This window comes from Bufo bufo, chromosome 1, assembly GCF_905171765.1.
Source record: "Bufo bufo chromosome 1, aBufBuf1.1, whole genome shotgun sequence".
NCBI lineage: Eukaryota > Metazoa > Chordata > Amphibia > Anura > Bufonidae > Bufo > Bufo bufo.
In genome coordinates, this window is record NC_053389.1 from 300116540 (window position 1) to 300143230 (window position 26691).

A 26691-nucleotide genomic window follows, 5' to 3' on the forward strand; every position below is an offset into this window, starting at 1 on the left:
TGGAACTTGTGGGCTGAATATTCCTATATCTTACTCCTTCATCTTCCTATCTCTCTCTATATTTTCTCTAGGGGGAATCTCTGTCTGAAAAGAGGATTATCTGATGGTAACCAGACTCCCACTGTTCCTATCACTATAACTACATCATTCCCATTATGGTTTCTGTTACAGGACTCTGAGAATGTGGGTTATTTAATAAAAACTGTTAACTGTTATATATAATGGCAACAGGAAATACATTGTTTTGTAATATACTGAAGTTAAATTTGGACCTCGAGGGGTTAATGGACTATTGTGAATTAGCAGACTTATAGTTCCTTCCTCATCACTCTTCCTGTAGGAGGACAGCTATGCTCCCTGGGAAAACAAGTAAGTCATAACTTTCTGTCACATTTCCCCTCCCCAAGTTCATTTGCTTTACTATTCTTCCCCACATCATGCACAACCTTTTGTGTGAACACACTGAATTGTGCAAATGCAAGAAACCGTGTCAGAAACAACAGACCTAGTCTGTACCACAGACTCCATGCATTCAACAGCAGCAAGGATACAAATGTAAAGAAGAATTTGAAGACCTCCTGTTGAACTTCACAACTTTTTTTGAGAAGTCTTTTATTTTGTCCTTGTTGCAGTAAACCATGGTTGGGATTCTTAAAGTCATCAGCCATATCTATGCTTTTCTACTTATTTGCTCCTACCACAAAAGCCATTGCAAGAACTCATCTTCTTTAATGGTGAGGTTTCGCGTCAAAGAAGAAGTGCCCATTGGCACACTTATAGGACACATTTCTGATGTTCCCGGCTGGATAAAGGATTTGAATGAGGAATACCAGATCATGCAGGAGACTAATTCTTTTCCAGTGCAAGTGGGCTTGAAAAGTGGATCAATAACAACCACGGGACGTCTGGATAGAGAACAGCTTTGTCATGTCCACGGACATTGTATCTTGTCTTTTAATGTCCTGGCTACCAAGGTCTTGTCATTAGTACATGTAGAAGTTGAAGTTTTGGATATTAATGATAATGAACCAATATTCCCTAAACCGGAACTGGATTTGGAGATATCAGAGAGTGCATCTCTACGCACAAGGATTCCTCTTGACAGAGCATGGGATCCTGACAGTGGCAGCAATGCTGTAAAGCTATATACCCTTTCACCCAATGACCACTTCACTTTAAATATTACTTCTAGTTCTGATGGTAAACATCCAGAATTGGTGGTGGTAAAGGAGCTTGATAGAGAACAGCAATCTTCTTTCAATCTAGTCCTAACTGCATTGGATGGAGGGCATCCACAAAAATCTGGGACTGTTCAAGTCAAAATTAATGTTTTGGACTCTAATGATAACAGCCCAACCTTTGGGGAAAACTCTGTTATTATAGAAGTCTCAGAAGACACATCACCTGGTACAATCCTCATAAATCTTACTGCTACTGACCCAGATCAAGGTCAAAATGGGGAAATAGAGTTCTCATTTAGTAAACATAATTCTCACCATGTCCTCAATATGTTCACCATTGACTCAAAATCAGGTGGAATAGTTTTGAGAAAGTCACTTGATCATGAGGAAAGAAGTTCTTATGAACTAGATGTGCAGGCAAAGGATTTAGGACCTAATCCTATCCCTACCCACTGCAAAGTAGTCATCAAGGTTTTAGATATTAATGATAATGCACCAGATATTAAAGTCACTTGGGCTTCCAAAGATTCATCAGAGATTGTGGTATCTGAAGCTGTTCCACTGGGTAGCTTTGTAGCTCTGATTATACTCAATGATCCAGATTCAGGTGAGAATGGACAAGTGCACTGCCATTTAGTTCAAGATCATTCACATTTTACTTTGCAGAAATCAAATGGCAACAGTTATATTTTAATAACCAATGCCATACTGGACAGAGAAAAGTGGGATGAGTATGAAATAACCATCCAAGCTAAAGATCAAGGTGAGCCCTCATTTTCTGCTACAAAATCCTTAAAAATTCGAGTGAGTGATGCAAATGACAACCCTCCCATTTTTGAGAGGCTGAGTTATGATGTCTTACTAGATGAAAACAATGGTCCTTTCAGTCATCTCCTTTCTTTAAATGCTCATGATATTGATCTGGGAGATAATGCTGAAGTCACATACAGTATTGTTGACTCTGTCATCTATGGAATACCAGTATCTACATTAGTTTCCATCCACCCCAGAACAGGTGAGATTGTTGTTCTTAAGTCCATAGACTATGAGGAAATTAAAGAAATTCAGTTCTTGGTCCAAGCAGAAGATAATGGTAACCCTAGACTTGGCAGCAATGCTTCAGTCAAAATATTTGTAAAGGACAAAAACGATAATAGTCCACTAATTATGCAACCAAAGCTTAAGAGAGGCCGGGCTAGCATTACAGTCCTAGTTAATGCTGAGACAGGATATTTTCTTTCTGCCATGGAAGTTTCCAGTTCAGAAGCTTTTGGATATACTTCAGATGAAATATTATCAGAGACTGCAAAGCTCAATATACACCCACTATATCAAGTTGTAGCTACTGATGCAGACTCAGAAGAAAATGCTAAACTTATCTACCACCTAAAAGGTAACCACCAAGGCTTATTTATTATGAATGAACATTTAGGACATATATACCTAAATGCAAGCAATGCCAGTAACCTTATTGGAAATGCATTTGACTTGGAGGTCACGGTTGTAGATTGTGGAACACCTCATCAAGAGGCAAAAGCTCTTCTTCAAGTTATGTTCAGTAGCCACTTGGACCACCTGAAAAATTCAGCAAGTGAATCCAATGGAAAGCTAAGCTTATCTATGGTGATTGTTATTTGTCTGGCTGTCCTTTTGGCTGTATGTCTTCTAATTTTAGCTCTTGTAATGTCCTTTTGTCGAGTAGATAGGAAGGACAACAGAGCTTACAACTGTAGGGAAGAAGAATCAGCTTATAGAAAGCAACCAAGGAGACCCCAAAGGCAAATTCATAAGACAGATATCCATGTGGTTCCTGTACTCAGAGGTAGGCAACAACAACAGGCCGTCACACCAATAGAAGAAGTCAAACCATTTCCTAACTCAGAGGAAGGTGAAAAGATTGCAGAAGGTGAATTCCTCCATACTCCTTTTCATCTAACACCAACTCTTTACCGCACATTAAGAAACCAGCACAATCAGGATACACTTAAAGAAGATACTACAGATTTAGAACAATCATTCTCTTTGCCCCCCTCTGTATGCCGAACTTTACAGTACCAAAGACAGAGAAGTTGCTCAAGAGAAAACCTCCAAGACACGCATGGAACCCTTCCTGTAAGCAACAAAATATTAAAAAATCCAGGAAGTCCCCAAATAAGAGCATATGATGAAACCAGTTCATCAGAACCCATGATATTCAATGAAGGAGAGTTTTCGCCAGCGATGTCTCCAACGCTGAGACGTCAAAAGAATGCAGAGCAATCGTCTAAGGAACAAATAATCAGAAACCTAGTACGTCTGTCTATGGTAGCATTGGCAGAGAAAGAAGCAGTAGAACTCACAATGCAATCCCCACATGTCCAGGTAAGAGTGTGTTCTTATTTTAATTGTCAGCATTACTATTTTCTATAGTTTATACTGCTTATTTTTTCCTTTGTTGCTGTGTCATAACTTGTCATAACAACCTCTTTTCAGTTTGACCTCAGAAACCCCAGTAATCAGCAGATATTGCCAGGAAATGCTGTGGCTGGCCATACAGTGATGGGATGGGTCTGCTTGATGTCTCTATGATGCCCACATGCCCCAATTAGGTATAGTGAAACCTCTCCAAAAGAACACCTCTTTGAGAAGACCACTCCTTAACCAGACCAGATGTTCTAGAAGACTAACTAGCAGAAGGCTACTTTTCAATGCAAATTTGGGTGGTAATCTCAAAGTTGTTGAGGTTCTCTTTAAATGCATTTCCCGAATCAGGATATTAGGGTAAGCCATCAATATCTGATTGAATCTCCAAACCCCTGTCAATCAGCTATTTGAATTGGCTGCAACTCCTATACTAAGTAGACAGCGTACAGGTAGGCAGCCCTATATAAGCAATAAGGAGATCCCTTTAAACTACCCTGAGGACCTGCTGTTAACATCCTGGTCCCAAAAACCCTGTAAAGTTCTACTATCACCACTAGATTTCCATGTAACATGTATTATATATCACTTACTATTTCACTTTTATCTAAGTTCATTATGAAACAGGGTGTCTAATACAAACAGAAAAATAACCATTGAGGGGGGCATAATCTGAAATGAAGTGATATAAAAGGGTGTTATGAGAAAAAACTCTTGTCAAGGCAATGTGACAGTTTCTATTTACAGTTCTGAATTCAGGATAGAAACCTCAAGATCATAATTTTTTCAAGTCCAAGCTGTTCTACACTGATAAGGAACAACACAGTTAGTTACGTCATCTAATACTGAATCATTGGGAAGTGACAATTTACTGACATCATCAGATATTTCAAAGGGTTGTTTATAATCTATAGGCTGTGTCTGGTATTGACGCTCACCCTCATTCAAGGGAGTACAATATTAGGAACAGATTATTTATATAAGTGGTGCCAATGTAGGAAAGAAGCAGCCAAGTTTTTCTTAAATCTCCTATGATATACTATAAAAATGTTTCACTCAAATCTTTATACAAAGCCATTATATAGTTTTAGGTTTGTAATGGTTGCAATTTCTTGAAGGGGTTTTCTGGTACTTTTATATTGTTAGTCTATGCTCAGGACAGACTATCAATATCTGATCAGTGGAGGTCAGACACATTGCACCTCAGCTGTTCCTGAGTAGATTCACCAGGAAGTCGATGCCAGAACTCAACCGTGAATCATAATATGGGCGTTTTTGGTGGCTGCATTGGGCCTGGGGCCCCCCCAGGTACCAGTGGTTGCCCAAACAGCCCACACAGTGCATCAATCACAAAATAAGTGAGCAGCTGTCATGTGCTAACAACAGAAGGGGGGCAAGGAAGTAGCAGGCAGGCCTGGAGTGGCAGCACTTTACGTCACAGGGTGGACTGTCCAGCCAGCTAAAGTGGCTTCTATTGCCTCCATCTTGCTGTGCAGCATCTGTGTCCTTCTCCTCTTCCTGCCACTACAGGCATGGAAGGTAATGGAGATCTATACTGCGTACTGTGAGGTGTTATATTATATACTGCATACTGTTGGGTGTTCAGGGCTGTATTTATAGCTGCCGCCGCCCTGGGCATCAAGTGTCAATACTTTCTATTAGAGCTCAAATTGACAGAAAGTGGGCCAGCATGAGTAGGCAGGGTCAACTCAAGTAAGTGGGACTAACAGGTAGATGGGGTCAGCAATACCACAGAGGGGCAGTATATTGTGCTACACTTTGGTATATGTTTCTGCAGCAGAACCAGCTACCAAAACACAGTATACTGCTGCAGCAGAACCAAATACCACAGTGCAGCACAAAATACTGCCTCAGCAGAACCAAATATCACAGTGCAGCATAAAGTACTGCCTCAGCAGAACCAAATACCACAGTGCAGCATAATATACTGCCTCAGCAGAACCAAATACCACAGTGCAGCATAATATACTGCCTCAGCAGAACCAAATACCACAGTGCAGCACAATATATTGCCCCAGCAGAACTTTTTTTTTGCACTGTGCTATTTGTTTCTGTGGGAGAAGTGTATTGGGCTACACTTCAGTATGTGGTTCTGCTGAGGCAGTATATTTTGCAGCCTTAACAGCGCAAAATATTTCCCCAGAATCTGCCTCTTTGTAGTGGCCGGCGCCAGCTGCCATGTTCTCTCCTCCTCTTCCAGTTGTCCCTAACTAAGATATGGAGGAAGGCCAGAAGAGGTGAGACGCTGGTCACAGAATAATGACTGCCAGTACTACCAAACATACAAGAGAATACAGCACCACATACCTCTTATATCTAGTGACATCTTCTGTGATGTAGGCATTCTCCTTCCTCATCTTCTCCATTCAGCCCAGATCACCATGACAAATTCTTTCAGCTGTATCTCGTCTCTGCAGTGTTTGTTACACAGACATGTTAAACTCCTCACTTTTCCATCATCCTCCTCCTCATCTTCTCAACACAAACTTCCTATCCTAGTGCCCCAACAGTATCATCCTGCTGCCATCCCCAATACTGTGCCCCCTGTGCTCCCCAATGCGTCAAATACTATACTGCCTAAAAATAGTGCTCCCAGCAATAATAATGCCCCTATACTGCCTCCAGCAATAATAATAATACCCCTTATAGTGTCTCTATCAACAATATTACACCTATAGTGCCTCTAGCATTAATAATTCGCCTGATATTGCCCCCAGCAATAATAATGCCCCCTAAATTGTCCCCAGTAATAATAGTAATTACCCCCATTTTATGCTCCCAGTAATAATGCCTGTATAGTGTCCTCTAAAAAATAATGTCCCCTAATATGCCCCTGACTAGTGATGGACGAACATCAGCTGGGACAGTTCGCTAAGGCAATCACGCAAACGCAATCAAATGTTCGTGAACCGCAAGTTTGCAGCGGGCCCCATTCACTTTAATGGCAGACGAACCTGAAAAACCTTCAGCTCATATTTACAGCCACCAAATACTAAGGCCTCTTTCACACTTGCGTTGTCCGGATCCGGCGTGTACTCCACTTGCCGGAATTACACGCCGGATCCGGAAAAACGCAAGTGTACTGAAAGCATTTGAAGACGTCTTCAAAATGCTTTCAGTGTTACTATGGCAGCCAGGACGCTATTAAAGTCCTGGTTGCCATAGTAGGAGTGGGGAGCGGGGTAGCGGTATACTTACAGTCCGTGCGGCTCCCGGGGCGCTCCAGAATGACGTCAGAGCGCCCCATGCGCATGGATGACGTGTCCATGTGACTCACGTGATCCATGCGCTTGGGGCGCCCTGACGTCACTCTGGAGCGCCCGGGAGCCGCACGGACGGTAAGTATGCTGCTCCCCCGCTCCCCGCTACACTTTACCAAGGCTGCCAGGACTTTAGCGTCCCGGCAGCCATGGTAACCATTCAGAAAAAGGTAAACGTCGGGTCCGGCAATGCGCCGAAACGACGTTTAGCTTAAGGCCGGATCCGGATCAATGCCTTTCAATGGGCATTAATTCCGGATCCGGCCTTGCGGCAAGTCTTCAGGATTTTTGGCCGGAGCAAAAAGCGCAGCATGCTGCAGTATTTTCTCCGGCCAAAGAACGTTCCGTTCCGGAACTGAAGACATCCTGATGCATCCTGAACGGATTTCACTCCATTCAGAATGCATTAGGATAAAACTGATCAGGATTCTTCCGGCATAGAGCCCCGACGACGGAACTCTATGCCGGAAGAAAAGAACGCAGGTGTGAAAGAGCCCTTAGTAGAAGTGTACAAATAGCCCCACAACATGAACAGTGACATACCAGAGGGGGATCAATTACAAAAATTCCAACAAAAAATATGTATCTTAATCAGGGGACATTTTTATGCGTCTTAAAGGGAAATTCTCTGAAATGTGCCCTGGTGGAGCCTAGAAATTTTTTATTTTAGGCCACAGGAGTACGGGCCTTAAAAATTAGGCATTCACCTGACATAAAAGAAATTGGGATTATGTGGCTCGAGGTACATTACGTGGCCACTGAATAACAATTTTAGGGTACTTTCACACTAGTGTTTTTCTTTTCCGGCATAGAGTTCTGTCACAGGGGCTCTATACCAGAAAATAACTGATCAGTATTCTGAATGGAGAGTAATCCGTTCAGTTTGCATCAGGATGTCTTTAGTTCAGTAGTTTTGACTGATCAGGCAAAAGATAAAACCGTAGCAAGCTACGGTTTTATCTCTGGCAAAAAAAACTGAAGACTTGCCTGAATGCATTTTTCCCCATAGGAATGTATTAGTGCCGGATCCGGCATTCAAAATACCTTCCGGCCTGCGCAAGCGGAGAGACGGATCTGTTCTTGCAATGCATTTGTGAGACGGATCCGGATGCTTTCAGTCACATCAAAATCGGCGGATCCGGCGGGCAGTTCCAATGACGGTAGTTTTTTCCCCACTTTTTTGGGGGGGCAACTGGTATATCACACCAGTAGAAATTATTTGTTCCAATAGCGTTTGTCCCGCTATCTAGCTGTAGTATCGCAGCAGAACCGCACACAACTGCTGCACAATACAAATGCACTATAATATACTTTCTATGTTAGAAAGTATATTATAAGTATATCACACCCCTCAGTATATCGATAGCACACCTATACCAGTCCTTAAAAGGACTTTTGTGGCCCTATTAGCTAGCGTTTGGTGTCTCTAACAGCCTGTCCCTGCTCCACACAGCAACCTCTCCCTACACTGGCAAAAGACTGAATGTAAAATGGCGGCCAGATCGGGTCTATTTATAAAGGTAGGTGGTATGTCCATGTGCTGAAACATCTCAATTGGTTGTCCTGTACCACCTGATGGATGTGTCATGGGTCAAAGTTCTTCACAATGTAATCGCGAACGAGCAAAGTTCGCCGCGAAACGACTGCCGGGCAAACCGCAAGGCCATCTCTACCCCTGACATAGCAATGCCCTTAAAGTGCCTCCAGCAATATTATCCTCTATTTTACCCCCAGTAAAATGCTATTATGCTGCCCCCAGTATTAATAACGCCCCCTATAGTAACGTACCCCAGTGCAGCCCACTGTAATACCCCAGTGCCTCCAGTAATGTCTAATTGATACTATATTATCATAGCCTTCTTTCACAGTTTTGTAGTTGCAGCTGCTAGATGTCACATTATTACATGTCACATTTATATCATATCTGGTGGCTGCGTTCTTCGCTGGAAGGAAATGTACTTTCAAAACCTCAGCAGGACACAAAATGTAAGTCACTTACTTTACTGCAGTTGTGCACAAGGTTCTGGGCAAGAACAGTGAAGTAAGATACTGGAAGCTTACACTTCACATTGTATGCTGCCAGGGAAAAGGGGTTAATATTAAAGGTGCTGTCCCATTAGAGCAGGCATGCTCAACCTGCGGCCCTCCAGCTGTTGCAAAACTACAACTCCCAGCATGCCCGAACAGCCTACAGGTATCAGCCTACAGCAGAGCATTGTGGGAGTTGTAGTTTTACAAGAGCTGGAGGGCCGCAGGTTGAGCACCCCTGCATTAGAGCATCCCTGTGATATGTCCTAGCCTGGTATATGGAAATTATAGCAGTTCTAACTCCAGTGAACTTGCCAGATCTTGAATCTTACAATCTTTTCCAGGGGTCTTGGGAGCCAGCTCTCATAAAGGGGCTGTCTGTGACAAGCTATTTTTTCATTTGTGTCTTGGAAGTGTTAATTAAGCAGTTAATTCCTGTGTATTTTGGGAAAAGGTATCTGCAATGGCATTTTAGCGTCTACAGAACAATTAACAGGAAGTCTTGACAAACAATAGAAATTGTCCTATGAAAGAGTAGCTCAAATGTTAATGTGTATATTTACCTTGGAGCACCATTGTGTTTCATCCAGAAATAATCTACATAAAAGGGTAAGTAGATTTCCATGTACACGGCCTTACTTATCTTGTACTGATTATGAGTTACAGCCTGTTATATACTTCAAAGCCACATTCATCATTTTAACAGTTCAGATTATTTATTGCAGTAGAACACCTAGTAAACTCTGGGCAGATATTAAAGGGCTTGTCCATAAATTATACATTGATGATCTATCCTCAGGATAGGCCATTTAAGTCTGATCAGTGGGACTCCCGGCACCCCCTCTAAAACAGCCGTCTGGAGGAGCTGCACCACTTGGACTAGCACTGAGGAGTTTTCGCAGTATACTGAGCACAGTGCCAAACATTTTGTAGTGGCTGTGCTTTGTATTGCAGCCCAGACCCATTCAATTGAATCAGACTGAGTTGCACAAAAGCCATGTCACATGAGATGACAGACATTTGGACATGATGTCAGAAGCTGAGGAGGAGCAACCAACAAAAAAGAACCAATAACCCCATAGAAAATGAGAGAACACACATATAAAATATATATGTAGTTTATTAAGACACAATACAATTAATATGACACAAAGGCACAAGGTAAAGGACAGTGGGACGCCCCGTGTAACGGGACCGTAGACAACCACCCTCACATATACCCGACTAACACGGAAAAAATGTCATAAACACTGGGTGTAAGAAGCTGAGAAGGAGGCCACAATACTCACCCCCAGCCCTGTGGCCCCTTCAAATAACTAATCGGCAGCTAAAACAAAGGGGTAAAAAAGTGCATAGCTGAGATCTGTGCTATTTTGGTTGTGATTGACACTGTTTGGCTGTCTTTGGAGACCAAAGTTAGTAGTTTCCATCTGTCCAAGGAGAAACAGTGCATTCAGAACTGAAGGAGAATAAGCACTATAGTTTGTAAGGCTAAAAATGACAAACGTCCATCCAGTTCGGCCTATTATCCTGCAAGTTGATCCAGAGGAAGGCAAAAAACCCTGTGAGGGCAGAAGCAATTTTCCCTTATTTTAGGGGAAGAAATTCTTCCCGAATCCAATCAGGCAATCAAAATAACTCACTGGATCAACGACCCCTCTCTAGTAGCTATATCCTGTAATATTATTACGCTCCAGAAATACATCCAGGACCCTCTTGAACTCTTTTAGTGAACTCACCATCACCACCTCCTCAGGCAGAGAGTTCCATAGTATCACTGCTCTTACCGTAAAGAATCCTTTTCTATGTTTGTGTACAAACCTTGTTTCCTCCAGACGCAGAGGATGTCCCTTCGTCACAGTCCTGGGGATAAATAGATGATGGGATAGATCTCTGTACTGACCCCTGATATATTTATACATAGTAATTAGATCTCCCCTCAGTTGTCTTTTTTCTAAAGTGAATAACCCTAATGTTGATAATCTTTCTGGCTACTGTAGTTGCCCCATTCCAGTTATTACTTTAGTTGCCCTCCTCTGAACCCTCTCCAGCTCTTCTATGTCTGCCTTGTTCATGGGAGCCCAGAACTGTACACAGTGATTAGTAAACTGACTAGTGATTTGTAAAGTGGTAGGACTATGTTCTTATCACGGGCATCTATGCCCCTTTTGATGCAACCCATTATCTTATTGGCCTTGGCAGCAGCTGCCTGACACTGGTTTTTGCAGCTAAGGGCTCTTTCCACACTTGCGTTATTGTCTTCCGGCATAGAGTTCCGTCGTCGGGACTCTATGCCGGAAGAATACTGATCAGGATTATCCTAATGCATTCTGAATGGAGAGTAATCCGTTCAGGATGCATCAGGATGTCTTCAGTTCCGGTACGAACGTTTTTTGGCCGGAGCAAAAAGCGCAGCATGCTGCGGTATTTTCTCCGGCCAAAAAATCCTGAAGACTTGCCGCAAGGCCGGATCCGGGATCAATGCCCATTGAAAGGCATTGATCCGGATCCGGCCTTAAGCTAAACGTCGTTTCGGCGCATTGCCGGACCCGACGTTTAGCTTTTTCTGAATAGTTTACCATGGCTACCGGGACGCTAAAGTCCTGACAGCCATGGTAAAGTGTAGTGGGGAGCAGGGGAGCAGCATACTTACCGTCCGTGCGGCTCCCCGGGCGCTCCAGAGTGACGTCAGGGCGCCCCAAGCGCATGGATCACGTGATCACATGGATCACGTCATCCATGCGCATGGGGCGCTCTGACGTCATTCTGGAGCGGCCCGGGAGCCGCACGGACTGTAAGTATACCGCTCCCCCGCTCCCCGCTACTACTATGGCAACCAGGACTTTAATAGCGTCCTGGGTGCCATAGTAACACTGAAAGCATTTGAAGACGGTTCCGTCTTCAAATGCTTTCAGTACACTTGCGTTGTTACGGATCCGGCAGGCACCTCCGGCAACGGAAGTGCATGCCGGATCCCAACAACGCAAGTGTGAAAGAGGCCTTAGTTTGCTGTTTATTAAAATTCCTAGATCCTTTTCCATGTCAGTGTTACTGAGTGTTTTACCATTTAGTATGTACGGGTGACTTGCATTATCCTTCCATGTGCATAACTTTACATTTGTCAGTGTTAAACCTCATCTGCCCTTCTCTGCGAAACCTCCAATTTTTCTACAAGATCATAATAAATATATTGAAAAGAATAGGGCCCAATACTGACCCCTGTGGTACCCACTAGTGACAGTGACCCATCTGAGTGTGTACCATTAAAGGGATTCTGTCACCAGATTTAACCCTATTAAGCTAGCTGACATTAGCTATGTGCTAATGTCAGCTAAACCTAACTAGCCTGTTCCTACTTTTATCTATGCCCCCGTTACGCCAGAAATCTAACTTTTATAATATGCTAATTAGCCTCCAGGAGCAGGAATACCATACATTCTACCTTCAAACAACATACTGGTAGACTACTCTTTAGCTCATCAGTACTAGTGAATATGCCTCAATATCTTTAAAGTTGTTGTCCAGGATTTTAAAATTGATGGGCTATCCTCAGGATAGGCTATCAATGTCAAACTGGCAGGGGTCCAACACTTCAGTGTGAGCATCAGTACACAATGAACAGAACTGTGTATTTCAGGTGCTGACTTCCGGCTCCAGAACTACAAAGGTAACAGCTGGTCGGAGAGTGTGCGGGGTGGTAGACTCTCACCAATTTGAAATTGATGGCCTGTTCTGAACATAGGCCCTCAATTTCTAAATGTTGGACAACTCCATTAATTCTATGTCAAAAGAAATTAGTATATATGTATTACTAGTGAATTATGATGCCTAGTAAAATACAATATTTTAGGATATTAAGGGAGTTATCTATTAACATACTCTTATTTTTAAAAGCATTCCCTGAAAATAAGCTGATTGAAGTGTCAAGTCACATTATTATGACCACCAGCTAATATCTAGAGCAGTGGTGGGCAACCTTTTTTTTCAACTGAGCCAAATCTCGCCAAAGCCACGATTGAAATTTATTTTGAGAGCCACATTTTTAAAACCGAAAATACATAGGATGGTACACTGTTTTTAGTTTCAATAAGTTTTTATTGAGAATATTGTGCATGCAAGTATCCACATAGGTCGGGTACTGTGGGACTCTTTGCACCGGCCCTGTCACGTGGACGACGGACCAGAGCCTGTGCAAGGATTTTTGGCAACACAAGCGAAGCTACATCTCGGTGACCCCCCCCCCCCCCCCCCCCCCCCCCCCGCAGCGTCACCTGGTCCTGGTTCTGTCTGGCAGCAGCTGGCTTCTCCTCTGTGTGGTCCTGATATCTTCGCTCTGCTTCAATCTGGTTTGAGGACTGTACTTTTCGCCCTATAAGATGCACATAGGTTTTTAGAGGAGTATAATAAGAACAATATTTCCATTATACCTCAGGTCAGACCCCAAGTGTTAATCATACCTCAGATCAGGCCCCCCTTATCAGCCGTCAGAGCACCCCATCCATCATGCCCATGTCAGCCGTCAGCCCCCATCCATCATACCCCCATGTCAGCCGTCATGCCCCTATGTCAGCCGTCAGCCCCCCATGTCAGCACCCCATCCATCATGCCCATGTCAGCCGTCAGCACCCCCATCCATCATGCCCATGTCAGCCGTCAGCACCCCATCCATCATGCCCCCATGTCAGCCGTCATGCCCCCATGTCAGCACCCCATCCATCATGCCCATGATCAGCCGCAGCACCCCATCCATCATGCCCATGTCAGCCGTCAGCACCCCATCCATCATGCCCATGTCAGCCGTCAGCATCCCATCATGCCCATGTCAGCCCCCATCCATCATTACCCCCCCATGTCAGCCATCAGCCCCCCCAATGTCAGCCATCATGCCCCCATGTCAGCCCGTCAGCACCCCATACATCATGGCCCATGTCAGCTGTCAGCCCCCCTCCATCATGCCCCCCATGTCAGCCGTCATGCCCCTATGTCAGCCGTCAGCACCCCATGTCAGCCGTCAGCCCCCCATGTTAGCACTCCATCCATCATGTCCATGTCAGCCGTCAGCCCCCCATCCATCATGCCCCCCATGTCAGCCGTCATGCCCCTATGTCAGCCGTCAGCACCCCATGTCAGCCGTCAGCCATCAGCCCCTGATGTCAGCACTCCATCCATCATGTCCATGTCAGCCATCAGCCCCCATCCATCATGCCCCCCATGTCAGCCATCATGACCTTATGTCAGCCGTCAGCCCCCCATGTCAGCACCCCATCCATCATGCCCATGTCAGCCGTCAGCACCCCATCTATCATGCCCATGTCAGCCATCAGCACCCCATCATGCCCATGTCAGCCCCCATCCATCATTACCCCCCATGTCAGCCATCATGCCCCCCATGACAGCCGTCAGCCCCCATCCATTATGCTCCTTAATGGGGGACAATGTTGGAGTCTGCACCATCGGGGGGGTGACATGATGAGGGACAATGTTGGAGTCGGTACCTGATATATCACTGGGGTCTGGCTGGAGTGGGGGCGGTCTGGTCCTGGCTCCAATCTCAGCTGGCTCTGCCTTAAGGTCTTCTCCAGAGTCCAGACTAGAGTCCAGCAGGGTCGGCAAAGTTCCAACAAGTCGTGCCTCAGTGTTACTCTGTGACTGTGTTCTTCTGCTGCCAGCCTGGAGGGGCAGCTTTTACAGGCCATAGCAGACAGAGCAGCTCCGCCTCCTCGCCTCCCTCCGCCGCGGCCCCACTGACAGTCAGTGACGCCTCCTTTGGCCTGAGCGCCGCACGGCACACATGTAGGCAGGACAGCCGCAGGCTGCCGCCCCCGAGAGGAGGGAGGGGAGCGGGCGCCCGGCACACAGAACAGTGCTCCAGATCGGCGTAGGGTTGTTTTGAAACCAAAATTTTGATTCGCTTTCGTCACCATAAAAAAGTATTGTGATACTCAATACCATGCCAAAAAAAAAAAAAACACCAAAAAAAGCTGCGTGCATTTCACATTTTATGAAACATTCGGCCATAATAGAACAGTCCTATGCTATTTTTTGGGGTGAAAGGTGACTAAAAAGGCTATGTAATATGTTTATTTATTTATTGTTTATATATTTTATATGTAAAATTGGGAAAGGGGGGATTTAAACGTAATATTTTAATGTACTTTCACATTAGCGTTTTTCATTTCCGGCACTGAGTTCCGTCACAGGGGCTCTATACCGGAAAATAACTGATCAGTTTTATCCCCATGCATCTGAATGGAGAGTAACTCGTTCAGGATGCATCAGGATGTCTTCAGTTCAGTCATTTTGACTGATCAGGCAAAAGATAAAACCGTGCATGCTACGGTTTATCTCCGGCGAAAAAAAATGAAGATTTGCCTGAATGCCGGATCCGGCATTTTTCCCCATAGGAATGTATTAGTGCCGGATCCGGCATTCAAAATACTGGAATGCACCCGCACTAAATCCGGACCCATTCACTTCTATGGGGCTGTGCACATGAGCGGTGATTTTTCACACATCACTTGTGCGTTGCGTGAAAATCGCAGCATGCTCTGTTGTGCGTTTTTCGCGCAACGCAGGCCCCATAGAAGTTAATGGGGCTGTGTGAAAATCGCAAGCAAGTGCGATTTTCACGCATGGTTCCTAGGATGAAAGTCTATTCACTGTATTATTTTCCCTTATAACATGGTTATAAGGGAAAATAATAGCATTCTGAATACAGAATGCATAGTAGAAGGTCAATATAATAAACATTGGTGGCGCAGTGCGCCCCCCCCATCACCCCAATATAATAAACATTGGTGGCGCAGTGCGCCCCCCCTCAATATAATAAACATTGGTGGCGCAGTGCGCCCCCCCATCACCCCAATATAATAAACATTGGTGGCGCAGTGCGCCCCCCCTCAATATAATAAACATTGGTGGCGCAGTGCGCCCCCCCATCACCCCAATATAATAAACACTGGTGGCGCAGTGCGCCCCCCCTCAATATAATAAACATTGGTGGCGCAGTGCGCCCCCCCCTCAATATAATAAACATTGGTGGCGCAGTGCGCCCCCCCTCAATATAATAAACATTGGTGCGCAGTGCGCCCCCCCTCAATATAATAAACATTGGTGGCGCAGTGCGCCCCCCTCAATATAATAAACATTGGTGGCGCAGTGCGCCCCCTACTCAGTATAATAAACATTGGTGGCGCAGTGGGCAGTGCCAATGAGGGTTAAAAAAATAAAATAAAATTAACTCACCTCCTCCAATTGATCGTCTCCTGTAATTACTTCTTTCTAGTTTCTTCAGGACGCAGGACCTGTGGTGACATCACTGAGCTCATCACATGATCCATCACCATGGTAATGGGCCATGTGATGAGCTCAGTGACGTCACCACAGGTCCTGAAGAAACTAGAAAGAAGTAAGAACAGGAGACCGGCAGCTACCTGATCAACTGGAGGAGGTGAGTTAATTTTCTTTTATTATTTTTAACCCTCATTGGCACTTCCCACTGTGCCACCAACGTTTATTATACTGGGGGGGGGGGGGGGGGCGCACTGTGCCACCAACGTTTATCATACTGGGGGGGGGGCGCACTGTGCCACCAACGTTTATTATACTGGGGGGGGGGCGCACTGTGCCACCAACGTTTATTATAGTGGGGGGGGGGGCGCACTGTGCCACCAACGTTTATTATACTGGGGGGGGGGGCGCACTGTGCCACCAACGTTTATCATACTGGGGGGGGCGCACTGTGCCACCAACGTTTATTATACTGGGGGGGGGGCGCACTGTGCCACCAACGTTTATTATACTGGGGGGGGGCGCACTGTGCCACCAACATTTATTATACTGGGGGGGGGGGGGCACTGTGCCACCAACGTTTCTTATACAAATACAGGAGGCGGGGTGCCGGAATCAAATAGCCGGCACCCGACCTCTGTGACAGGGAGCTGCGATCAGCGGCAGTTAACCCCTCAGTTACCGCACCTGAAGGGTTAACTCAACTGCCGCTGATCGCAGCTCCCTGTCACAGAGGTCGGGTGCCGGCTATTTGATTCCGGCACCCGCCTCCTGTATTTGTATTTCAGGTCAGTTTTCTTCATTGGTGGCGCAGTGGCCACAGCCCCTCCCCTCCTCCTCCTGTCTCTTCTTATTGGCAGCGGCGGGGGCAGCAGCAGCACAGGGGGGAGGGAGAGACTCCTCCTGCGCTGCTGAGAACGATCATCTCCTGTGCCCGCCGCTGTATTGAGCAGAGCTGCGGCGGCGGGTCCAGTCGCAAATGGCATCTGGAGCCCTGCAGAAGAGCCGCATTAAAGTGTGTAAAGAGCCGCATGTGGCTCGCGAGCCGCGGCTTGCCGACCACTGATCTAGAGTAACCACCATATGCAGCATGGACAGCAGCTAGATGAACTTGGGGCAACTCAAGAATGTCCTTGTAGGTTGTCACAGGTATCTGGAGCCATGTTGACTACGGTGCATGCCACAGCTGCTGGACGGTGCATGGGGAGGATCCATAGAGTGACCATGATGATCGAGGTGGTCCCACCGATGCTCAGTTGGGTCCAAGTCTGGGGAATTAGGAGGCCATGGTAGTACTTGGAAGCCTTGGTCATGTTTTTTTCAACCAATGTCGGACATTTCTAGTTATGCGTCATGTCTCATTGTCTTGCTGAAAGATCCCATCCACCCAGGGAAGACAATCAGCAAGGATGGATCCATACCCAATCAGTTGAGAGTGCCTTCAATGTGGATGAGTGCTAGGAAAACATTTCCCAGACCATAACACTGCCATGACCAGCTTCCAGCACTGGTTGCAAAGTGTTTGTTCACTGATGTTTCTCATCTGACACTCCAACATCCATCCGTTCAATGAAGCAGAAAATGTAACTCATCGGAGAAGGCAACCCTTTGCCAATTGACAAAGGTCCAATTCCTATACTGATGTGGAAATAGTTTTAGACACATGTCTTGTAATCCCTCTTTCATTTTGGTGGTAAGCTGCTCCACTGTACAGTGTTGGTCCACACTCATACACCTTGTAGTCGATGTTCATCTCTCACATCTGTGGCATGTGGTGCTTTGCAGCTTCCATGTTGCTTATTTGCAATGGTGCCACTTTCACCCCAGCAGTTTCATAAATGCTGCCACAATTGGTCACAAAGCCAATCATCATCCCTTTTTGCAACTGTGATAAACAGCAATGAGGAATATGTGTGCAGACATCCTATCACAACCCTTATATACCCACCAAGCCAGCTTACAACAAGTGACTTCCTTCATAAGCTACGTGTTACCAACATTGAAAGTAGTAAGTGGTCATAATAATGTGACTCGACTCGTACATTTGTGTGCATAATGTACAAAATGTTTTCAATGGGAGGCAATGCCAGATGTGGGTAATTGTACAACAATACAGTTACATATGAGTAGAGCATATGTTTAGCAGAACATCTAAAATGCTCTCACCAAACCTAAGGTCTTTTAGAAAATGAAATAGATATTATATGTTGGGTTTTTATGGACTCTATTGAACAATTTCAGTAGTTTATGCAAAAAAATCCATGACTTTATTGTAAGTTGATCTTGATAATTTGAAGCATTGCTAAGGGTCATTATAGTTTGTCCAGACTTGAAGGGCCTTTCTGGGACTAACATACAGTATTAATGGCCTATCCATAAGATAGGTCATCAATAGGAGATCGGTGGGGTCTGACAACTAACACTCCCACCAATCAGCTTTTAGTGGCAGCTGCAGGTTACAGAAGTGAACAGTGTACAGAGCCAGAGCACCATTGCCCCATAAACTGTATAGAGGGCAACTCTTGAGTACTTCAGCTCAGCTCCATTCATTGACTGCAGTACCTGAGAAAGGTCAGTACACAGTGTATGGTCGCTGTGGTGTTGTAGCTCTATACACTGTTTACTTCCTAAAACTGCAGATGCTGCTAACAATTCATCTATGGGGGTTCCAGGAGTAAGGCTCCTACTGATCCCATACTGAAGACCTATCCTATGGATAGGATATAAATATATTATTCCCAAAAATCTCCTTTAAATCAGGATACTGTGACTTCATTGTCTTGAATAGGCCAAGAGTGTCTTCAAGAAATGAAGATAATTTCAGAACTAGTCATTTGCCAAATGGTGAAATTAGACAATTGCAGTCTGTAGTTTTATATTTTCTAGAGAAAAAGACAGATTTCTCAAAGAAGATCCAACTGTGATATATATAATTTCACTTTGCTAGTTATTTTATTTTGTCAAAATGTAATGCTTTTCATTTTGTTTTCTCATTACAGCAAATTTCTCAGCTCTTGTCTCTGCTCCACCAAGGGCAAGTTCACCCCAAGACACTTCACAGAGGGAACAAATACTCATCTAAAACTGGCAGGTACATGACAAAATTAACGGTTGAATAGATGAAGTAACTTGCTTCCAATTAGTCAACATATCCATTCATTGTTATCTTCAATGGAAGGTGTACTCCTTTAGATAATAGTGAAGTTTCTGCTATAAAAATATTTGAAGGCAACTTGAAAGATGCCTTGCAGGGAACATTTATTACAAGTTTGACACTTTCAGTATACTGTACATTATAACTAAAGCCGCACCTGCCTAATTCAGATTGTAAGAGTTGAATTCAACTGAGATCTCTCCAAGCTAGCATAACTTTCTTCAGGCCTCTGGTGCAATATGGTGATTTGTTTTCTGTAATGCAGGGTTGGTTATGCTCCTAGAACTATTGAATATAGCATAAAAATAAAGGTAGACATAAAAAGCCTGATATATAATGTCAGTCAGCACAAAAGTGCCACTACAATTTAGAAGATTCTTAAAAAAAAAAAACAGCAGTCACAAGTTCAATGTGTCAATGTAAACTTCTAAAAGTGAGTATAAATAAAGGTCTTGGATCCTCCATACTAATAATGCCAGTTTCTACTTACCAGCAACATATGCCCTATAGTATAAAACAAGTTACCAGTCAATAGAGTTCATACAAATAGCTGGTTCATGGATTTGATATATGTAATTGGTACTGAAAAAGAGTTGTTTGATCTGCAGGCAGTTGGCATGTTGTATAACTGGAGAAGATGAGCAGATTGTAACATAGTAACATAGTATATAAGGCCGAAAAAATACATTTGTCCATCCAGTTCGGCCTGTTATCCTGAAAGTTGATAGAGGAAGGCAAAAAAAAAAACTTTACGACTCCAATCAGGCAATAAGAATAACTCCCTGGATCAAAGACCCATCTCTAGTAGCTATAGCCTGTAATATTATTACACTCCAGAAATACATCTAGGCCCCTCTTGAACTCTTTTAGTGAACTCACCATCACCACCTCCTCAGGCAGAGAGTTCCATAGTCTCACTGCTCTTACCGTAAAGAACCCTCTCCTATGTTTGTGTAGAAACCTTCTTTGCTCCAGACGCAGAGGATGTCCCCTTGTCACAGTCACAGTCCTGGGATAAATAGATGATGGGAGAGATCTCTGTACTGACCACTGATATATTTATACATAGTTATTAGATCTCCCCTCAGTCGTCTTTTTTCTAAAGTGAATAACCCTAATGTTAATAATCTTTCTTGGTATTGTAGTACCCCCATTCCAGTTATTACTTTAGTTGCCCTCCTCTGTACCCTCTCCAGTTCTTCTATGTCTGCCTTGTTCACAGGAGCCCAGAACTGTACACAGTACTTCATGTTTGGTCTGACTAGTGATTTGTAAAGAGGTAGGACTAAGTTCTCATCACAGGCATCTATGTCCCTTTTGATGCAACCCATTGCCGTATTGGCCTTGGCAGCAGCTGCCTGACACTAGTTTTTACAGCTTAGTTTGCTGAGGTACTCCGCTAGTGACAGTGACCCAATCTGAGTTTGTACTGCTAATAACCACCCTCTGTTTTCTATCACTGAGCCAGTTACTTACCCACATACAGACATTTTCCCCCAGTCCAAGCATTCTCATTTTATATACTAACCTTTTATGCGGTACAGTGTCAAATGCTTTAGAGAAGTCCAGATATACTACATCCATTAATTCGCCACTGTCAAGTCTAGAACTTACCTCCTCATAGAAACTGATTAAATTAGTTTGACATGACCAATCCCTCATAAAGCCATGCTGATATGGTGTTATTTGCTTATTTTCCTTGAGGCACTCCAAGATAGCATCTCCTAGAAAACCTTCAAACAGTTTACCCACGATAGATGTTAAACTTAACGGCCTATAGTTTCCGGGCTCTGTTTTTGGCCCCTTTTTGAATATTGGCACTACATTTGCTATGCGCCAATCCTGTGGAACACTCCCTGTCCGTATAGAGTCCTTAAATAAGGGTCTGGCTATGACATTACTTAATTCTCTTAGGATACGGGAGTGTATGCCATCTGGTCCTGGCGATTTGTCTATTTTAATCTTTTTAAGACGCCGCTGTACTTCTTCCTGGGTCAGACAGGGCACTTTTAATGGGGAATTTACTTTTACATTCTGCATTTCATCTGACAGTTTATTTTCTTTAGTGAATACAGTGGAGAAAAAAATATTTAATAGCTTTTCTTTCTCCTCATCGCTCTCTGCAACTCCCCCCTTATTACTCTGTATAGGCTCCGACACCTTCAGATTTATACTTTTTACCATTTATATAATTGAAAAACATTTTAGGGTTAGTTTTGCTCTCTTTGGCAATTAATCTTTCGGTCTCTAGTTTGGCTGCTTTCATTTGTTTTTTACATATTCAATTTTTTTCCTCATAGTTTTTCAGTGCTTCCTCGCTACCCTCCTGTTTTAGGGAGTTAAATGCTTTGTTTTTGTCATTTATTGCCTTCTTTACAGTCCAATTTATCCACATTGGTTTTTTCTTGTTCCTTAACCTTTTATTCCCATAAGGTATGTACGTCTCACAATTACATTTTAGGATGCTTTTAAAAATATCCCATTTTGTGGCTGTATTTTTATTTTTAAAGGCCTATGGCCTCTCTTAGTTGGCCAAATTCTGCTTTTTGGAAGTTTGGTATTTTTGTTCCTCCCTGAAGAAACACTCTATTGAATGGTAATTGGAAGGTTATTACTTTATGGTCACTATTTCCCAGGTGTCCCCCGACCTGCACATCTGTTGTTCTGTCAGGTCTATTGGTTAATACTAAGTCCGGTATGGCCGTCCCTCTAGTCGGGTTCTGAACCAGTTGGGAAAGGTAATTGTCTTTGGTTATTGCCAAGAACCTGTTTCCTTTATGAGATATACAAGTTTCAGTTTCCCAGTCTATATCTGGCTAGTTGAAGTCCCCCATAATAACTATCTCATTATGATTTGCCGCCTCGTCTATCTCATTTAGTAGCAGATTTTCTGTGGACTCTGGTATATTAGGTGGTTTATAATAAACTCCTATTAGTAATTTATTATTGTTTTTGCCTCCATGTATTTCTACCCACAGTGACTCCACATGTTCATGTCCCTCACTTATATCTTCCCGGAGTATGGGCTTTAGACAGGACTTTACATAAAGGCAGACCCCTCCCCCTCTCCGTTTTTGGCGATCCTTTCTAAACAGACAATGTCTCAGTTATTCCCACTATGTCATAGTCCTCCTCAAACATCACTAATTCCAGTTCCCCAGTTTTATTAGTCAGGCTTCTGGCATTAGTATACATACATTTAAAAAGGTTTATGTATATTTTGTACCCTACACTTTTCCTTCTGAGGTGTTCTAGTCCCTACTTCCAGTTCTCCCTCAGTCCTATTACCTTGCCTCCGGTCTCTTTCTGCATCTTCCCATCCTATAACGTAATTACCCTCCCTCCCAGTCCCCAGTTTAAACACTCCTCCAACCTTCTAGCCATCTTCTCCCCCAACACAGCTGCCCTTTCCCCATTGAGGTGCAGTCCATCTCTACGATAGAGCCTGTAGCCAACAGAGAAGTCGGCCCAGTTCTCCAGGAACCCAAACCCCTCCTTCCTACACTAGTTCTTGAGCCACTTATTAACCTTCCTAATCTCCCGCTGCCTTTCTTGTGTGGCTTGTGGTACTGGTAGTATTTCGGAAAATACTAACTTTGAGGTCCTTGCCCGATCCGCGATGTGTCGAACTCGAGCGCCAGGAAAACAACACACCATTCGACGATCCCTGTCTTTGTGACAGATTGCCCTATCTGTACCACTAATAATTCAGTCTCCCACTACCAGCACCTGTCTGGCGGGCCCTGCTCTCCTGGTCCCCTGCTTACTGGAGCTGACATTCCCCTGACTGACAGAGGAAGGGTCCGGCTGCAGCAGTGCTCTCCCTGAACTGACATCCCCCTCATCTGCCAACCGCGCAAACTTGTTGGGGTGTGTCAGATCAGGGCTAGCCTCCCAGGCACTCTTCCCTCTACCCGCTACCTCACTTTCCTGAGCCTCCTCGCTACCACCCTTCCCCACATCTACCTCATAGAGTGCTTGCTCAGTGAGCAGCAAACTCTTTTCCAAATTGACAACGCTTCTCAGTGTTGAAATTCGCCTGTTTAGATACTCGATGTGCGATTCCAAACGGGCAATTTGCTCACATTTTGAACAAAGATATGCACCCTCAAATGGCTGTTCCAGGACTGCATACATTAGACAAGATGTGCCCTGGACTGCGCTGTCAACAATGGAACACATACTAAGTAGGGATTACGCAAGAAAAGAGAAAAATACAATATAGTGCAGTGATAAGAATCTAACCTACTGTAGTCGCCTCCTAAAGTCTCTTAATCTCAAGTCACATAATCTAAAGTCACACACAATACAAACACACACTGGAACTCAAAAACACGAACGCTCACAAACTCGCGTTATTTGCCTGCTTGTATAAATGCAGCTCTCAAACCAGCCTGCTTTTTTCCCTCTGGATTCAAAGGACTGAGCTGCCCTCAAGACTGGCTATTTAACTTCTCCTAATTAGACAGCCTCACCCTAATTACTCACCTGGTCAACACCCTGGAGAAGGAAGAGAAACAAAAAATGTAATCACAGTATACTCTCAGATGCTATGCAATAAACCTGGCAGCAAAAGCAAGTCACAATGTACAATAAAGTCAGGCACAGCCACTCAGCAATGCACACAAATAATTTAACTCTCACAGATACTCCCTCATGTAATCTAAAGTCACACACTTAATAAAAACACACACTTGAACTCAAAAAGGCAAACCCTCACAAACTCTCGTTATTTGCCTGCTTGTATAAATGCAGCTCTCAAACCAGCCTGCTTTTTTCCTCTGAATTCAAAGGACTGAGCTGCCCTCAAGACTCCCTCACCCTAATTACTCACCTGGTCAACACCCTGGAGAAGGAAGAGAAAAAAAAAAATGTAACCACAGTATACTCTCAGCTGCTATGCAATAAACCTGGCAGCAAAAGCAAGTCACAATGTACAATAAAGTCAGGTACAGCCACTCAGCAATGCACACAAATAATTTAGCTCTCACAGATAGTCCCTCACGCAATCTAATGCCACACACTTAATACAAACACACACTTGAACTCAAACACGCGAACGTTCACAAACTCACGTTATTTGCCTGCTTGTATAAATGCAGCTCTCAAACCAGCCTGCTTTTTTCCTCTGGATTCAAAGATTGATATATAGTTTAGGGAAAATATTCAGTATAATCTATATTTCTTCATCTGACCCTCTGCTCAGTCTTTGCTTAGGACTCCAGTGGGCAGTCCTATCAGTGATTGACAGTTATCTCTATAAACACAGTATGTATACAGAGATAGCTGTCAGTCACTGATTAGACTGCCAACTTTCACGTCTTGTATTTTGAGTTAACTACTAAAACAAGTTCCCATTTAGACCACAAAGTTGAATAATAAATCTTTACCTCAGAAAGAACCAATCTATTACAACTGAAACAAAAAATTACCTTAAGTGTCTTAGTAAACACTTTAATCATACTGTAAAAGACCACATTTCATCTCCTGACAAACTCATACATCTACTCATCACCCACATGAGGAGCAACCTTGCCATCCGTGTCAGTGACTAAATTACCACAAGGCCTAGCACCCACTTATATAGATCAAACATTTATCTCCTTCTGGTGTCTTCGGTCTGCAAATAGATATCATTTTTTTTATTAAATCTCTATTGCTGATACCTGAATATTAAAAAATATCTGTAGTAAATGGTGGAATGCTGATCATAAGCTTATCATAGCTTATTACTACTAGGTCACTGCTAAAGAAAATTAATAATGACCCATGAGGATCTTATACTTTTTAATCAAACTGTATAATCCATCTAGCCACCTCACAGTGACCTGATTCAAATGTGTCCCTAGCAATAAGCTAACAAGTGCATGGTAACCAAAGGCATTGGACATACCATCCACAGAAGTACAAGTGTGGCACAGATGTAGATTTGAATACATCATAGGAGAGAATCTATCCACTCTCGTTATATTTTTGAGATGTCTGCCTTCAGTAGTTAAATAAGTGTAGAGAATTGATGATCAGCCTGTGTTCTCCCATTCAGATCTATAGGACAAGAGGTGGACTGGCAGAGTACAAAGGACAGTGGGCATGGTGAAAGTGAGGCTGGCGACTTGGATTCTGAGGCAGGAGGAGATTTTTCTGCTACCCATCAAATGGTAGAGGACAATCTGGAGGCTCTTTTTGGTCCATGTATAGGTGAGTTGCAGTAATTTACCAAGACCTACAACCTTTGAGGAATAGCATGTTGCTCCAAAGCACATAAAGAAATACCTGTGTGATTTGGAATGTGACCTACAGTATGATAAATTTAGCTCTTTTCATCTCATATCTCACTAATGCAGATGAAATTGGATATACAGGGGTGAGATCAGGTCTAAAAAATGCACCTAGTTTACAATAAATTACTATTTTCTGTCTTTATGTCAGGTACAGAGACCAATCGGTTGAGTGATCTAGATCCAGGGTGGATTGCCCGTCTCTCCTTGCCTTTAGGCAACAACTACAAGGAGAATATCTTTACCCCAAGCACTCAAATCACTCAGGAGCCTACAATAACAGCAGCAGACAAAGAAGATCTTAGAACCTTCCTAACATTTGGTAAAGCTTCTGATGGGTCACAAGAGAATCGACTGGCCAGCACCTTCCTTTCTGAAATGAGTTCTCTATTTGAGATGCTGTTAATGCAGAAAGCTGAATCTCATGGAAACGCTACTTCCGAGGTCCTTATGAGGCTGTCTTCTTGCAGCAAGAGTGTGGGCATGGACAGTAATATAAGTGATGGTCCCAAGAATTAACAAGAAGACTGTTAACTGAGGGTCAATATAGATGATAGGGCAAGTGGATCTAGCCCCCACCATTGTGATTTATATGGCACTTAGGAATAAGAAGACTCTGAATTCATACTGACTGAATGGAAGAACTGTAGATATAAGATTGAAAGGGCATTTGGCAACACTTGCTTGAATTGATGAATATGGAGTATTGATGACTTGTACAGTATGGTCACTAAGAGTAGAAACTAGGATTCTCTTATTATGCAAGACAGTAGAACATAACAATCATCAGGGGTCAAGTCCTGGGAAAAAAAAGTGTGGGAACTCACCCAAGATCCACTGCAAACCCCCCCCCCCCCCCCCCCCAAAAAAAAAATATATATATATTTCGCTGAAAATTCAGTGCAACATTTATTGTAAAGTGCCAGTTTACTCAAACAACTGCAAAATTAACATGAAATAAACAAATATATATAGGGACCCGCACCTATCAGACAATGGGGGCATATCCTAGCGATATGCCCCCATTGTCTGAGATAAGAAAACCCCTTTAAAATACAATACATGTGAATGGGCTTTTG

At 43.7% G+C, this 26691-nt stretch overlaps 1 protein-coding gene across 1 annotated transcript; it reads left to right on the forward strand.

The window, feature by feature from the left end:
- Positions 1 to 423: 423 nt before the first annotated feature.
- On the forward strand, positions 424 to 26393 carry PCDH12 (protocadherin 12). Its single transcript, XM_040440982.1, has 4 exons — positions 424 to 3542; positions 19180 to 19271; positions 25378 to 25532; positions 25764 to 26393. Exons 1-4 carry the CDS (start codon positions 639 to 641, stop codon positions 26129 to 26131), a joined length of 3519 nt encoding a protein of 1172 aa, XP_040296916.1. The 5' UTR covers positions 424 to 638; the 3' UTR covers positions 26132 to 26393.
- Positions 26394 to 26691: the final 298 nt, after the last annotated feature.

What these genes read in the sequence shown, in the direction of transcription:
- PCDH12 (XM_040440982.1), top strand. Translation starts at nt 639, where the DNA reads ATGGTTGGGATTCTTAAAGTCATCAGCCATATCTATGCTTTTCTACTT. An exon ending in TACTCATCTAAAACTGGCAG is followed by an intron (nt 19,272 to 25,377) that starts GTACATGACAAA and finishes TCTCCCATTCAG; the next exon opens with ATCTATAGGACAAGAGGTGG. An exon ending in TCTTTTTGGTCCATGTATAG is followed by an intron (nt 25,533 to 25,763) that starts GTGAGTTGCAGT and finishes TCTTTATGTCAG; the next exon opens with GTACAGAGACCAATCGGTTG.